The 15,108-nt window shown below is 53.9% G+C and overlaps 4 protein-coding genes across 4 annotated transcripts; 1 reads left to right on the top strand and 3 right to left on the bottom strand.

The window, feature by feature from the left end:
- Positions 1-890: 890 nt before the first annotated feature.
- On the bottom strand, positions 891-7,180 carry COCSUDRAFT_64276 (hypothetical protein; the record flags this gene model as incomplete). Its single annotated transcript, XM_005652017.1, has 16 exons — positions 891-1,094; positions 1,275-1,453; positions 1,605-1,774; positions 1,933-2,016; positions 2,184-2,332; positions 2,530-3,162; positions 3,351-3,503; positions 3,741-3,959; positions 4,144-4,338; positions 4,501-4,653; positions 4,954-5,151; positions 5,350-5,603; positions 5,891-6,097; positions 6,261-6,318; positions 6,438-6,834; positions 7,068-7,180. The coding sequence occupies 16 exons, from the start codon at positions 7,178-7,180 to the stop codon at positions 891-893; spliced, it is 3,366 nt and encodes a 1,121-aa protein (XP_005652074.1).
- An 857-nt stretch (positions 7,181-8,037) lies between these two features.
- Positions 8,038-9,676, top strand: COCSUDRAFT_26778 (alpha/beta-hydrolase; the record flags this gene model as incomplete). Its single annotated transcript, XM_005652016.1, has 5 exons — positions 8,038-8,174; positions 8,255-8,314; positions 8,412-8,623; positions 8,733-8,972; positions 9,154-9,676. 5 exons carry the CDS (start codon positions 8,038-8,040, stop codon positions 9,438-9,440), a joined length of 936 nt encoding a protein of 311 aa, XP_005652073.1. The 3' UTR covers positions 9,441-9,676.
- Positions 9,639-13,499, bottom strand: COCSUDRAFT_26776 (Sodium/sulfate symporter). Its single transcript, XM_005652015.1, has 9 exons — positions 13,336-13,499; positions 13,049-13,157; positions 12,752-12,947; positions 12,459-12,610; positions 12,032-12,233; positions 11,530-11,756; positions 10,979-11,221; positions 10,424-10,667; positions 9,639-10,145 (listed from the first exon to the last, which is right to left on the bottom strand). Exons 1-9 carry the CDS (start codon positions 13,437-13,439, stop codon positions 9,928-9,930), a joined length of 1,695 nt encoding a protein of 564 aa, XP_005652072.1. The 5' UTR covers positions 13,440-13,499; the 3' UTR covers positions 9,639-9,927.
- Positions 13,500-13,682: 183 nt separating this feature from the next.
- COCSUDRAFT_32032 (hypothetical protein) lies at positions 13,683-14,850 on the bottom strand. The gene is made up of 4 exons (XM_005652014.1): positions 14,683-14,850; positions 14,420-14,566; positions 14,126-14,226; positions 13,683-13,982 (listed from the first exon to the last, which is right to left on the bottom strand). The coding sequence occupies exons 2-4, from the start codon at positions 14,476-14,478 to the stop codon at positions 13,897-13,899; spliced, it is 246 nt and encodes an 81-aa protein (XP_005652071.1). The 5' UTR covers positions 14,479-14,566; positions 14,683-14,850; the 3' UTR covers positions 13,683-13,896.
- Between the last annotated feature and the right edge of the window lie 258 nt (positions 14,851-15,108).

Raw genomic sequence — 15,108 nt, 5'->3', positions numbered from 1 at the left:
CTCAAAGAGACCAGAAAGCTGACTCTAGATTGAACGGGTACCCGGTGTCCATGCAGGACTGTGTTGAGGATCCGCAGACTAGCAATATATATGTCCACACCCTCAAGCAAAGGGGACCTTGTCAATAAGGGAATGCCTTGTTTTATGCCAGCCCAGCAATACATTTGCATGCAGAGCTTCTACACATGTTTTTATCTAAACTTGTGCACGCAGGCTAAGTGCGGTTCTGGAATAAAAGCGCCTTTAGCTGCAAGCTTGCTAACTTGCTGGAGTCAGCATGTGTTCGTCGTTCATGCTCTACAACAGCCATATCTCCTTGTCCTGATTTTAGACCATCTTTGTCTGAGGCCAAGAAAATGCAGGAGGCACCGATATATATTGAGTGACACTCAAGACTTTATCTTAAGCATGCAGCTGCAGGCTAGTGGCTATTTCATGGGATAGCTGGTTCAGTGTAGCTTTGCTTCAAATTCAGGACCACGCTCTTTTCTTACACTAATTTTTCCCGTGCTGCATCTGATCAGCCTCGTGGCTGGGGAGCATGTAACTTGACTGCCAGTATGCAAACAGGACAACACGCGTGCACATTCAGAGCTTGCAGAGAAACGATATACAACCCCAAGCGCACACCAACAACAGACACAGAAATGATGTCTTTTGACACATTCAAAGCATCTCACACTGCTCATTTGGACATTTCTGTACAGCCTGAATTGTTCAATACAACATTTTCATCAGGGTTGTGTTTTCAGTCAGGTGGAGCTTGAATAGCACTCTGTGCTTGCCAGTGGTTCAAGCAGTCAAATCTGCTCCAACAAGACAACTGTAGTGCACGCAATATCAACAAGGGCCGCATTCATCATTTCTCCATTCTGCCCACGCTACAATTTTTAGTCATTATGGCACTGGCCAGCCAACAGGCGCTCAACGATGCCAGCGCCAGACATGCAGTTGTCGGTGCGGTCATGCACAATGAGGCGCGCCCCCTCCTGCAGCCACTCCGGCCGTTGGCAGAACTCAAATGTCACGCGTGCCACACAGCCCGGTGCCTCACACACTGCCAGCTTTGCCTCTTCTGCACCTCCCTCCAGCACCTGCACAGCACCCAGGCAATCAACCAAACTATTCTGCACGGCCATTTTAGACAAGAGATGCCTGACAGGAACACCTGACTCACGGGCTCTTGAGCAGACACCAATCAGTAGTACAGGGCAGTGCCAGTGCGTTATAAGACAGTAGCATTGCAGCGACGACGTGAGAGCGCTGATGGTCACCAGGCCAGAACCGGGCAGACGGGCAGGCCACACGGAGGTGGTGGGCAGGCTGTGGGGGCTGCCCTCGTCAGAGCTGGCCGGCGAGTCGCAGCGCGGCATGCTGTGCGTCCGCGGCGGAGAACGCCCCATGACGTCCGCATCGGGCGTCCCAAACCGCATCACCTGCGCCGCTGCACCGCCTGCAGCAAAACACACCCAATCTGTGAACCCCAAGCTGTCACCTGCCAACCCAGTATCAGAGTGCTTCTTAAGCGCCCTCTGTGCATGCATGCATGCTCAACCCCAGCATCTCTAGTGATAATTTCATGTGAAGTAGAGGGAACCTCTTACCGGCAGAGGGGCTGCAGAGCAGGGCGGCGGCGGCTGCGACGGCGGGAGCGAGGCGGCAGCCCTGGAGCTCGCGCGCGTCGGGGCTGTTGCTGGGGCACAGCTCCATCATCTGCAGCACCCTGGCCGCCTGCCGCACGCTGCCGCAGTGCACCACCGGAGCATACGCAGTCCTGCGCGCAAACAGATATATATGGCTCAGCAGCAAGCAGGAAGCAAACAGAAGGAACCTTGCCCTTCTGACAGGCAGTCCCAGTCGCACAGGGCGATGCAGCCATAACAAAGACCACTGAGAAATCATGTTAGGGGGCAGGTTGTCAGGGTCACACACCTGAGTCGGCGGCGGCCCCAGGAGGCGCCCCTGCTGCCAGACGCATCAAAGGAACTCCCGCTGCACGTGTCGCTACCGCTGCCCCTGCAACCAGGCACTCCCAGTTACCCATCACTGCCTCGTTGCTATTCGTGACCTCTACAAAAATACCTCAAAGAAGACAACAGCCTTGCACTTGTGAGGCACGCTTCAATGTTTGCCGCATGGAAGGGGTGAGCGAGATCAAAGAGATCAGAAGGGGGTCAGCGCACCCGTCTGGGTCGGAGGTGCTGGCGGAGTGCGGGGGCCAGCAGCCGGAGAGGAGGCCGCGCGGAGGCCAGTGGCCTGACACCAGCACCATCACCGCCTTAAACCGCCACACCGCCCGCGGCCGCAGCCCCATCCCCACCAGCACCGTCCCCTGCACAACACCCACAGCCACTTTATCAGATGGTGCTCATTTGTCGTGGTTTTTCCGGTGATCCTCGCACGTCCAAGGCACACCTTATGAACCTCAGACATGTCACAGCACCCTTGAATAAGAACGAAGTCATAGCAAACTTGGCGAATGATGGTTATGCATGTCTCGTGAGAGCCCCAATCTGGCAAAACACGCACCTTTCTGGAGTTGGGGGCTGAGCTGGCGACGAGGCTGGGAGCAGACTGGGAGCGCAGGGCCCAGCGACTGCGCTCGGCGGCCCACTCAATCTGCAGCCCGCCAAACTCCTCCGGCTGCGCCGACTCCAGCGCCGAGCTGCCCACGCCAAACCCCTCCATCATGCCCGTCCCCATGCCCCCCATCGACCCCCCATCGCCATTCTGGCAGAGCTGCGCCGCCCTCGTTCCACTCCAGCTGCCCCTATGCTTTTCACTACCAGATCTAGATCCATCTGTCTTGCCCTTTGTAATGTCCTTGCCTGCCTTAATGTCCAGTGTACCAACTGTGGGCGCCGGGTGTTGCGCGCCGTTGTGTGTGTCAGACTGAGTCAGCCGCTGGTTGCCCTGCGGGCTGAGCCGGGGCGTTCCCTGCTCGCCGCAGGGCGAAGGTATCCGGAACACCTCACGCTTGTCTGTGGGCGGGCCCTGCTGCCCAATGGCCACACTCGCTGTTGGCAGCGCTGCCTGCAGTCCAAGTGATGTGGCGCTCGTGCTGGGCTCAGCCGCCGGCCTGCTCTGCGCCGAAGGCATGTTCTCGGCCGGGTGAGTCGCCACCGTTGCGTGCTGCCTCGCCCGCACCATCTTGACTGGCAGCTGCACGCACACAGCAGTCTGTCACTGATGCATCCACCATAATATTGGTGCTCCTTGCATGCTTTTGTAACATTGTATGCATGAGATTGCCGTTAGGCATTCTATGCGCGGTGGCAAGGCATATCAGCCTAGCGAGGCAGGATGACAAGAAATCCGTCACGGCATACGTGCGCAAGGCAGGTACGCACCTGCTCCCGCTGTATGCATGTGACGGTGACATCCTTGAAGGCACCTTGATCGTCAGGCCCCAGCCGCAGTTGCTGCCCCAGGGTGACGCGGCCGGCCACCACTGTGCCCGACAGCACGCAGCCCACGCCCCTCACCTCAAACGTTTGGTCCACCTGCAGAGTCATCATATCTGGGTGAGTGCTGAGCGAGAACCATGGATTGAGCATTCCACTCATCTGCCCGTGTTTAAAATTTTATAAGAACCGTCTTTTGGACTAGGACAAGCCATGCATCTACCTTTGATTCTGACACATGCACCACAAAACAAATACTCACGAGGCTGCATGTGCATTGCAGCGTGTGACAGTTTTTCACATCATGCCACAGAAAAAAAACAATCCGGCAAGCACCTGGAAGTGGGCGTGGCCTTCCTGGCTTTGCGCCTGCTTGGCAGTATCTTTAATGGCGTATGGCTGTTTTGCTGCAGGCTCCTCCGGCCCCTTGCAGCTATCCCCGTCCAGGGAGACATTGAAGACGCTGGAGGCATCGCTGCACTTGCTGATGTCTGGGTCGAAGAAGGAGGCGGAAGTGTGCGACTGGCTGCCCTCACTCTCACCAGAGCCTCGGTCCTGTGGGGCACATGAGCGCACGGTATTGCAATCTTGCAATGAATCCAATCTTCAACAGTCACATTACCACGCTTTTGGCTGCCTGAGCTACACAGTCAATACTAAGTGACCTTTTAACAGCACGATGAGGAGACAGCATAAGATATATGCATAATTTTACATCGCGGAAGTTTGCGCCACTCACCGATGGGGCTGCCGAGTCGCAGACGGTCGGCCGCAGGGAAGACAGGAAGGCATGCAGCAGCGGAATGCCGGATCCCGTAACGGAGGAGACCGCAAAAAGGGGCACAGTAAGGCGCCGCTGCAGGCCCGGGGGCGCGTCCGCGCTGCCAGCCGCCCCGCTGCGGCGTCCCGCCACCTCATGCGCCAGCATGGCCGCCTGTGAGCAACACAGAACTTAACTCTCTCAGCGAGATGGATTTGCCATGAAAATAAAGTGGCTTAATCTGCCCCGGCCAGTCAGCGCAGCTCAAAGCCGACATGCGCAAGATAGATCTGTTCATGGACCGCTGCGAGTCGAAGGAGCAAAGTAGGAGCTTGCCTGGGATTCTGAGGAGACCAGAGGCAGGAACACGGTGGCGTGCAGCTTGGCGGGCAGGCCGTCGGCTACGCCGGCACCGGCTGCGGCTGCTGTCAGCACCTCGCGCATCTGCCCTATCACTGCCTCTGCCGCGCTGGACACCGCCACATCCACCTGGGACAGAAAAAATTCTTGACCCATGTGAATCAAAGCACCATCACTGACAATCTGTCGCAGCCTCGCATGTGCTCCCAACACCGTCCATGCCCTCGCGACATCACTATTACACCAAGGGCCTCCATTTGACGGGGGTCACCTAAAAGGGCCACCTAAAGGGTTCGGTGGAATGCTCAGACAGAAGGCATGTATCCTGCATTACTCATGGCTTCAAAATACCGATTACAACGGCCACGAGTGACCCCAACATGACGCCGTCCAGGGATACACAAGAGGAGCAGAGAGCAGGAGGGGCACCTGTGTGAGGACTACAGCGAGAGGGATTTCGAGGGCGAGTGCGACTGCCAGGTGCTCGCGAGCGGCGCGAGGCAGGTGGCCGCCGGTGCAGCGGGCGCTGACGCAGAGCAGCATGTAGTCCGGCAGCAGGCTGGTCATCGCGTACAGCGCCGTCTTCAGATACTTCTCGTGGCCCCCCATGTCGATGAAGCGCAGCACCTGCATTCAGTTGCCTCACATAAGTGCCGTGCCGCGTTCATGACTCGCATCTTCAATCTTGCAGCATTAGATTGCCACACATAAACGGAGCCTTCAAAATTCGCATTCCCAGTCTTGCAGCATTAGGTTGCCACATATATGTGCGGGCCTTCACACCTCACAACCCTATTCTGTTGTCATGCACAGGATGCTGCCCACCTTGCGGGCAGAGGAGGCGATCTCGGCAGGGGTGAGCGCGGCGACACCAGAGTAGTTGAGAACGCCGCCCTCCTCGTCAAAGCCCAGGATGTGCTGGGAGATGCTGCTGGTGTGGCCGCTCTCAATCTCGTGCTTGTGCCGGAAGACGGCCATTCGCGCCGATCCGCGGCCATTGTCTAGTATCGGCCGCCCGCGCGCGCCGTCCGTCAGCACTGCTATCAGCGTGCTCTTGCCGCTCTCCACCGCCCCAGCCACTGCACCTCAGATTGTCACATCGCCTCTATATTTGTCATTATTCCCTTGTTCACCAGCTGTACTGCATTGCAACCATGTAATTCTACATCCAAGACCATCCCCTCGACTGCCCCAGCAAGTGCCCAAAGGGAGAAGATCTTGCATCGGTCCGGGCCAAAAACGCCCTCTCTTGGGTCCAGCAGACCCACAGACATGCGCCCAGGTTTGCATGCACAATGCTCTCCAACAGAAGCCCGCCAATTGAAAAAAAGGACATATGTGTAGTTTTTACAGGACGGCAGCGCACCTGCGATGCGGAGGTCGGTGTAGGAGACTTCGTCGCGGCAGATGCGGTGCACGCGGACGACGACGCAGGAGCGGTCGCTGCTGCCCGGCAGCGTGCGCACGAGCGTGCAGGCGGCGTGCACCTCCGCCGCCATCGCGCGCAGCGTCGTCAGCGACTGCTCCAGGTCCCCCGGGGTCAGCCCCCTCGGGTACCCGTCATCCTCCACCCCTGCCCCAACATTTGCAATTTCAGTACGTCTGTGGGGAGAATTATCCATGAGGGGTGAAGGCTCGTAGGGCTGTAAGATGTCGACTGCCACATGCCTAGAAGTGCAACATCCAGTTTATTAGAAGCTGGGCAATGCTGAGGAGAGGAGCACAGGGGCACGCACCGACATAGTAGAAGCACTCGCCGTTGCCCTCGGACAGCCGGAACTTCATCTGCGTCACCTGGACATGCATGTTCCATTGTCGTCAGCCAGGTAACCGATTTTGCCTGTGTGATGCAGAGCTATAGGTAGGGGGTGTTTGATGTATTCCTGGCTAGCTCATTTGTGATTGATGCGCACCAGCTGCTGGAAGCGCATAGTGGAGGGGTCCTTCAGGCGCAGTTTGTACTCCACATTGCCCTCATCGCTCTCAGCCTCCAGCCATTCCAACGTCTGCCCCGAGGTACCCCTCTTCACGGCTTCCTCTGCGCGTGCCTGGATCGTCCCTTCACTCCACGGCTTCTTCTTTGGCCCAGCAGGCATGCTGGCTGAGGGTTCTGCCAGCTTTGCCGCGGCTCTGCCACCTGCCTTGGATTCAAACTCCGCCGTGTCATAGCTAGAGGCAGTTGATTGGCCAGTGACGTCTGCAGTTGACTGGTCTGCCATCTGGGCTGTGCTGGCATCCTCTGCATCACCCCGGCCTGGGACCTGGCCCTTCTGGCCTTCTTGCTTTGAGGCTCGCCTTTGTCCATTGTTTCTGCGACACATTATGTCAATCAATGACTGTCAACGTCACAGCAGAATGCTCTCCATCGCGAGAATCCATTGGTGACAAAGCAACATGTGAAGCCTGGTCCTCTGTGTCACAACAAGTACAATTTCGAGATTAGGAAATTAATTATGCCTCCTCAAACTTTATGTCCTACAGAAACGCTCATGCATCCTCAACAACATCTCCGCCGAGCAGATTCTGAAGTGGCTCTATCTTACCTTTTGTTGGGATTTATTTTGTTTCGGTAGACCATTGGCGGGGCCACGGCAACCCAGTTGGTGGGCTTCCGTCGTGACCCCAGGTCCAAAGAGTCGAAGTTGAAGTCGTCCATCCCTGAGACTGATACAAAAACTGACACCTGGATGTCTTCATCTTTACTGCTACATAGTACGCAGAGCAGATCGATTACATCGCTGTTCAATCTTACATCGCCACCGCTAACAACTGAATCTTTAACATGCCCATCTCTCCATTTTGCAATCACAGCGCAATGATGATGAAAGAGAATCAGACATCCAGCTTCCAAACGAGCTTGTCCGAGGAACGCCGTTTGGCGGGCGGTTCCAGTTGTGGCCATCCACACAATATCATGGATGGGCTCCTCATGTGCTATTCAAAGCAATTTGGAAATCACACAAATTTGCAGAAGATACCATACTGTTAGGCAGCCTGTGAGATCGTCAACCAATTGGGCAAATAATCACATGCCGTGGACTGTATATTACTGCATGGGCTGTAATTGATACCATGAACTCCTGAAACGGCCCCCTTATCTTAAGATTACGTTTAACATGTCATTGGATTGTTAATCCTTGACGGGAGTCTCGTGAGAGGGCCGCATTTTTGCCTTAGGTATTTTCTCCCCCTATCGATGGAGTCTTGAGCTCACATATTGTTGCAAAATGTATAGTCTATCATCTCTGAGAGTCAGTCTGGTACTTACTTTTGCGAGATTGTCCCTGGCATTATCACTATACAGAATATAGACTTCATCACTGGTGATTCTGGGTGTACAGTTGCCCTTTTGTATCGATGCGATCCTGGACATAAAAAGGATTACATGCCATGTAATCTGAGCAACAACTCTAAGTGACGATGGTGCTGTTCACATCATCAGGTACCACAATGGCCCTATATGGCAGAGGAGCCAGGGCCGTCCCGGAGACTTGGTCGCTCCTGTCACAACATATGTCTGAGGCGGAAGCCTTTGCATCCCGGGGCTTTGCAACGCTTGCATATGAGACAGTCTGCTCAAAGCCACAGCAGGCCAGCACGCAGCCTGACAAGCCGACCGCACTGGTGGTCCATGGCCTGCTAGGATCGGGGTGAGCATTGCGCTCATCGATGCGCTACATGGTTCCACATGCTTCTTCCTTTTCCTTTTCAGCTAATCAGGTGCTTGCAGGAGAAACTGGAGGACATTTGCAAGGAACCTGGCCAATCAAGCTGCATCCACAAGCGGCAGGTGCCTTCTGCCCTCCCTCGCACCCTGGTGCACAATTCGTAAGCCACTGTGATGTACCGGCACATGAAAGTCCTTTTCACCCATGGATCTCTTCCAGGCCTTGGAAGATGGTGATGGTGGATCAGCGCAACCATGGGGCCTCGGCAGGGCTGCCACTGCACCCGCCCCACAGCATAGACGCTGCCGCGGGAGACCTGACCAGGCTAGTACAGACAGAGCTGGGTGGCAGGATGCCCAAGGCTGTGCTCGGCCACTCCCTGGGCGGCAAGATTGTGCTGGAGTTCCTGCAACAGAGCAGCCAGGAGGGCCGTGAGCTCCCTGAGCAGGTAAACTTCCTTCAGTCCATCTGCATGTGCTCTCATCTGAAACAGCAACAGCCTGATTTTTCGTGCCACTACACAATTACCAAGGCCCTGAGAAATGATTGTGTGGCAGGTGTGGGTGCTGGACTCCCCGGTGGGAAGATGGAGTTCAGAGGTGCCCACAGACACGGACAATGTGATCAATGAGATCCTGAACATCCCCCTTCCTGTGCCCTCGCGCCGGTGGCTCTACGAGTACATGAGAGAGCGCGGCTACTCCGAGGCCATCCAGCAGTGGCTGGGGAGCAATCTCACCCCCGCCAACGGCGGCTTCAAATGGGCCTTTGATATCTCAGGTGGGGGTGGACTGCATCATGTTTTCACATAATAATAGGTTGATGCTTTATTCCCCCCATTAAGTTATCTTCCCTTTTTACTCCCTTATCGGCACTCGCATTGCATTGTAGGTCTTGCAGTTCTACCTTGGTTTGATTCTCATGCATGGCACTGCTTAATGCCAGACACAAATGCGTGCAGGAGCGGCGGCAATGTTCAACTCATACAAGCACAAGGACTACTGGGACCTTTTGCAGCATCCTCCAGCAGGCGTGGAGGTGCACATCGTGCGGGCAGCAGATTCGGACAGATGGGGTAAGCAGGAGCTGAGTCAGCTAGCAGAGCTTGAAAAGAAGACCGCTGACACCCCTGGAGAGGGTGTTGTGAAGGTGCATGTCTTGCCAGATGCAGGGCACTGGTTGCATGTGGAAAATCCCAGCGGCCTTCTGAATATGATTACCCCGCATTTGACAGATGCTTCCAGCTGATTCAGCGACTGGCAGCGGTAATTCGCCGCCTGTGTATCATATTGATTGAGGACTCAGTCTATTGGTTGCATGTAATCTCAAAGACCACGTACATGAGCTAAAGCCCTTTTTGCCCGGCAAGGTTCCACCGGTGTGGTTTATTGCAAGCTCAAAGTGATTGATTCTTTAGAACAAAAGAATTGATTTCTAGGACAATGACATCTCGATATATGTGTTACAATCATTATTGTTGGGATCACCATGATCATCATCGGTATCATGCATGCTCATTTATTATTTTGTGTAAGATCATGTGCGTGCCTAGCGCCAGGCACACATATGCTAGCGCGGCCTGCTTAGAACGCCTGGCCACAACGATGAGATCGCTCAGTGCATTCAAGATCTGCCGCAGTTGTCTCTTCTCAACTCATTTTTGCACCAACCACATGCAATATAGGCAGTATTCACTGTCAGTGGATCGCAGCGTCCAGCCTCAGGCTCAGGAGGCTCAGAAGAAACCACAGAGCTTCCACCAAACAGCACCAGCAAGAGCCCAGATGATAGTATTGACCACGACCATGATGCCACCAACTGAGAAGACCTCCTGCAGGGTGACGTAGCCAGCACCATAGTACACGGCTGCTTGGCCGCTGCCATAGTGCGTCATGCTGCCAAACAGATTGCTCACATACGCAAGGCTGAGAGCAGCCAACACCCCTGGGACACCTGTTGCAACATCAAAGACGTCAGCACTGACATAATTGTTACTTGAAGTTCCATACAGAATCTAGCTAATCTAGAGACATTGCTAATCTGTGAAATCATCCTCTTTTCTTAATTTCCAGACTGGGTGGGTCTGGGAATTGGCCTTCCCAGAATGTGCTGAGCAGACGTATTTGCTCTAGAGTGAGTGGACCTTGCTTAATGGACGCGTGTGGCAGCAATGAAGATCAGAATGACAAAGCCCTCACGTATATGGCTCAAGCAGGATCTGGGATGCTCACCTGCGGAGAGCATCATGGCGAGGAATGCAGCGTAGAGGGCGCCGACGTGGGCGGTTTGGCTGGCAAACATGTAGTGGAGGCCAAAGTAGGCCATGTTGAGCATGCCAAAGACGACTGGCCAGCCCAGGTTGGCAGCTATCAGCTTGCCGCCGACCACATCAGCAAAGTACTTGATGACACCCAGGCCATTGAGCTGGCCTGACATGCCCACCAACACCGCAAACCAGAACAGTGTGTCCCACGCCTGCACATGCACAAGCCACACTCTTACACTTACCACAGCTGGCAGCTGCTTTGATCAGAGTGGATGCCACAATAGCATGCATGGCACCAGCTGCCACATCAAGATCACAGGCTTTGCTAATGTCACACTCCCTGCACAGCATCAGCACTGGCAGACACATCAATTGTTTCTCATTTTGGACAGTGAGAGACTGCCAACGAGACCGATGAGCTTCAAGTGGGTCGCAAGAGGTCATTGCACATCATACTTGTACGTGCAACCATCAGTTCAATCAGCATGTGTGTCAGGGACAGAGATATCAACGGGCATGCCTGGGAGTAGGTGAGGCAGTCCTTCCACTGCAGGACGCCGGTCATGAGCAGGGCGGTGAGGCCGAGCATGGCGGAGGTGACTGCTGGGATCTGCAGCTGGTCGCCCAGCACCCACAGAATCACAGCGCCCAGCATAGTGAAGCTCATGATGAGCTCGTCGCGCGTCATGGGGCCCATCTGGCGCAGCTTCTCCTTCGCCTGCTTCGGCGCCTCGGGCGTGTCCTTCACCTCCGGGGGGACCAGCTGCTCGCATGCATGCACACATGTCACTCTCAACAGAATTTTCTAAAAAATATGAACCCAACGCCTTATTGATGGGTAAAAGGACCATCACCAAGAGCCCATGAGTCTCTTGCCCAGGTCCACGGCACACGGAAGGAAATCAGGCAGTTTATTTAGTTCATGAAAATGATGTGTTCTAAGATATTCTCTGGTCCTTATGTTCTGGTCTGCAATGCAGTGCACACTGGAAAGGTGGCGTCAGAAAGAAACGATAGAGAGTGGGATACACATGTACTGAAAAAGAGGAGGGAATAGGAAGACATGTGCACCTTGTACATGATGAGGGGGGTGATGAGGAGGCCCAATAGGGCAGGTACAGCCGCGCCCTTAAACCAGGTGACCCATGGGGATGGGATGTTCACTCCCAGCTCAGCTGCGAGCTTCATGCAGAGCAGGTTCTGAGCTGCGGCGGTCAGGAAGAGGGCTGAGGAGTGCACCGACCCCTGGAACTGCGACTGCACCAGGAACTTGCCCAGCCTCCCTGCACTCGGCTTGCCTGTACATTCGCAATTCCTTCTTCAATATGTAAACAACATATTTTGCACAACAAAAACCCTTGTAAGAGCCCGCACCTTTGCACCAGATTTGTCCTGAAGCATGACAGCTAAAATTTGAGAGTACGGGCCAGCTTTTGAGCACACAGCTACGGGTGAAATTGTAAGAGCAATCCAGGCTCTTTTCAAATGCCTGCTTATGTCGGCCCAGGGCGCCAGCCAGGCATGGCTGAGATTGTATTAAAGGAACATGAAGGCATCAGAGAAGAGAACGCACCAGGCTCGCTGCCGGAAGCCAGTGCGAGTGAGTTGATGATGGGCATGAAGATGCCGCCGGCGCGCGCAGTGGTGGAGGGCATGGCAGGCGCCAGGCAAGCCTCTGCCACGCTCAGCCCATATGCCAGACCCAGCGTGCTCTTGCCGCAGGCCGCCACAAACAGGTTGGCCACCCGCTCTCCCAGCCCCGTCTTTTGGAATCCCTGCATGCCAGCCGGCCATGATTCAGGCACATGCGATGCAAATCACAGTATGGTGCCTGATCTGGGCGTGAGGAAGAGGCCTCTTCAAATCTGGATTCAGAAGACTGATCAAAGTGCCCTGCGACCTGCTGATGACCCAGGAGATGACCCAGTGAAGGATCAGAGTACGTGCGCTCAGTCATGGAACGGATTGTATGGATTGATGAGAGGCATGAGAGAGTTTACCGCGGCGAAGAAGAATGAGACGACGATGAGCCAAATGACATCATTGGAAAATGCTGTGAAGGCCTGGGAGAAGGTCAGTGTCTTTGTGAAGATTGAGACTGTGACAGCCAGAAACGCCCATGCTCCAGTTGGCAGAGGCTCCAATACCAGGCCTGTCATGGCAGATAAATGTAAATGTAAATTTCAACAACATGGACTAGGAACGTGACGAAACAGATGTTGCAGAACGAAATGTCATCAAAGCAAAGCGCAGGATGGGGGCATGCAAAGTCAGATAAAAAGGTGCTGCGGACCAGCAATGGTAGAGACAAAGATGGACAGCAAGGTCCATCCCTGCGTGGTGAGCCCACTGGGGATGGGCACCAAGAAACGCAGCGCCAATCCAAGGCCAATGCTCAGGAGCAGTGGCAGCGGCTTGACGCCTGGCCATGTCTTTGCAGGCGCCTGCTCTGATGAGGTCCCAGCACACACTACAGCCGATGCAGTCACCTGGGCACAGCCACCAGATCATGTGGTGTTCAACATGCAGCTGGTGGGCATGCATCGTTGTGCTTTTGAAGCCAAAAAGAATTCTAGGCATTGCATATTACCTGTGGCTGTCTAAGTGGTCTTCGCTGCCGCAAGGAGCTTGAGCTGGTCCTAAGGTGTTGCTGCAAGCTGAGCGAAGGGGATCCATTACTTGGTCCTTGGAGCTGTAACCTACAACAATAGCAATGCCCAGAATGGCTTCACTCATACCCGAATCATTATTCTTAACAGTATGTATACACCAAGCCATTTTTGCACGGTGTGCAGGCTCCGTCAGCAGCGCAGATCACTTTCATAAAAGCACGATCCTGCATAGAAACACAACGTCCCAGACTAGGCACATCATTACCTGCATCGAGAGGTGTTTGAGCGTGAATTTCTGAGCAGTACAGTGCTGTGACGCGTGGAATTATGAACGAGAAAGCTGTTGCAAAAGTTCAAGTGTGTTGACATCTTGGTTTATCAGCGAGCGAACTCTAGCATGCGCGATAGCGCAATGAAGGAACCCCCTTCCACTTCAAAACTACTCAGTGCAGAAGTTCATGAATGATGAAGAGCTGGCGAGCCAGAGCATTGGCAACCAATCAGCCGCACATGACACCGGATGAGTCAGCATGAAGTCTCAAGAAGAGATTGACCAGATTGCACACATATTGAGGACACTGAGAGACGCAAAAACGAGACTGCGGATGTCTTACTAACACATGCCCATCACCAAAGTTTAGCCACAATCCAGTGCTTGGGTACATGGGCAACAACACCAGTTAGCTAGTATATTATACTCATCAAAACGCAACAAAAGACATTTAAAAAGTTATAGACGACTGTCAAGAACGCTGAAGTGCATATATGATAAAGGATCCTAGGCACTCCTCCATGCGGTGCGCACTTGACCTCGTATGACAGCAGGTCAGCATCCAGGCCCTGAAAAGAGCGAGCTTCGCCAGATCTCGAAGGAAACAGGGCTGTGGATCGCAGTGACTGCTCTCTGTGGTGGTAACCCCCCTCTGCCAGGACACGCTCGAACTCACTCAACACAACAGTCGCTGCACAGTCTGCTTTTAGCAAACAGATCATGCATGGCAATCTCTGCATCTTAAGCATCTCTGGGCAGATTTCCTGTACTGTATGTCGTGCAGGAGCTTTGGTGTCAGGGGGAGCGCATTTCTTGAACACAGCAAAGAAGCTCAATGAAGAGGGAGTGGATGCGGTGGCCCGCATGAGGGCTGTGCCCATTGCGGTGAGCACATCCAGATTAATCACGGATGACTTATGTGTAATTGCTGGTGTGCCACGCTTGTGCTACTATTCTTTGTTGTTCTCTCTAGAGGGGTAGAATCTGTTTGCGCAGCCTATTACGCCGTCTCCACGGAGGTGAGTACATGAGCTGGTCAGCGGCAGCTTACACAACTGAAGAGCAGTACTGAATGCAGGCAAAAGCATTAGCTGTCAGCACTGCTGCCATGGCAGCTGTTGGAGCAGCAGCACTCATTGCTTTTCAGTTTTCAGGCTTGCAGTCAAAGGATGTGACTGATGTCTCATCTTGGCAAGGAGCTATCCTTCTTATGCAGCAGCAGAGGGTGCGCAATTACCACCCTCCAGGTCAAAAAATTTGGTAACTTCATCAGCTCCAGTATCTGAACATATTTCACATGGGTACATTGGAGTTTTCAGCTGACAGGCTGTATGTCCGCAGGATCATGTGAAAGAAGAGTTTCAGAAAAGGATACAACAAGGAAGTGAATGACAATCACTGTTGGCCTACCATGCACATGCCGGAGCACCATGACCACATCTATGCTTGTTAAGTATTGGGAATGAGACACCATAATCACAGACCCCGCGGCCCTGTAAAGGCTAAAAAATCTTGACAGCAACAAGCTTCAACATGGAAGCTTTGGCATGGGAGTCACTCTACGGTATCATGCATGGAGTTCAAATGATCATGACCAGCATGAGTCTAAGTAGATCTCAGGCCTCTCAACTTCCTCAATATTCTAGTACACCCTCCTCCAGAGGATTCAATCGCAGACATCCCTCTGTACACAGCTCCAGGCATGCATGTACAGTCTAACCCTGTACAGTCTAACATCAGCAGGATTTTGTCCTCTACAGCCGCTGC

Source organism: Coccomyxa subellipsoidea (genome assembly GCF_000258705.1).
Source record: "Coccomyxa subellipsoidea C-169, whole genome shotgun sequence".
NCBI lineage: Eukaryota > Viridiplantae > Chlorophyta > Trebouxiophyceae > Coccomyxaceae > Coccomyxa > Coccomyxa subellipsoidea.
This window is presented reverse-complemented; position numbering and strand designations above follow the sequence as displayed.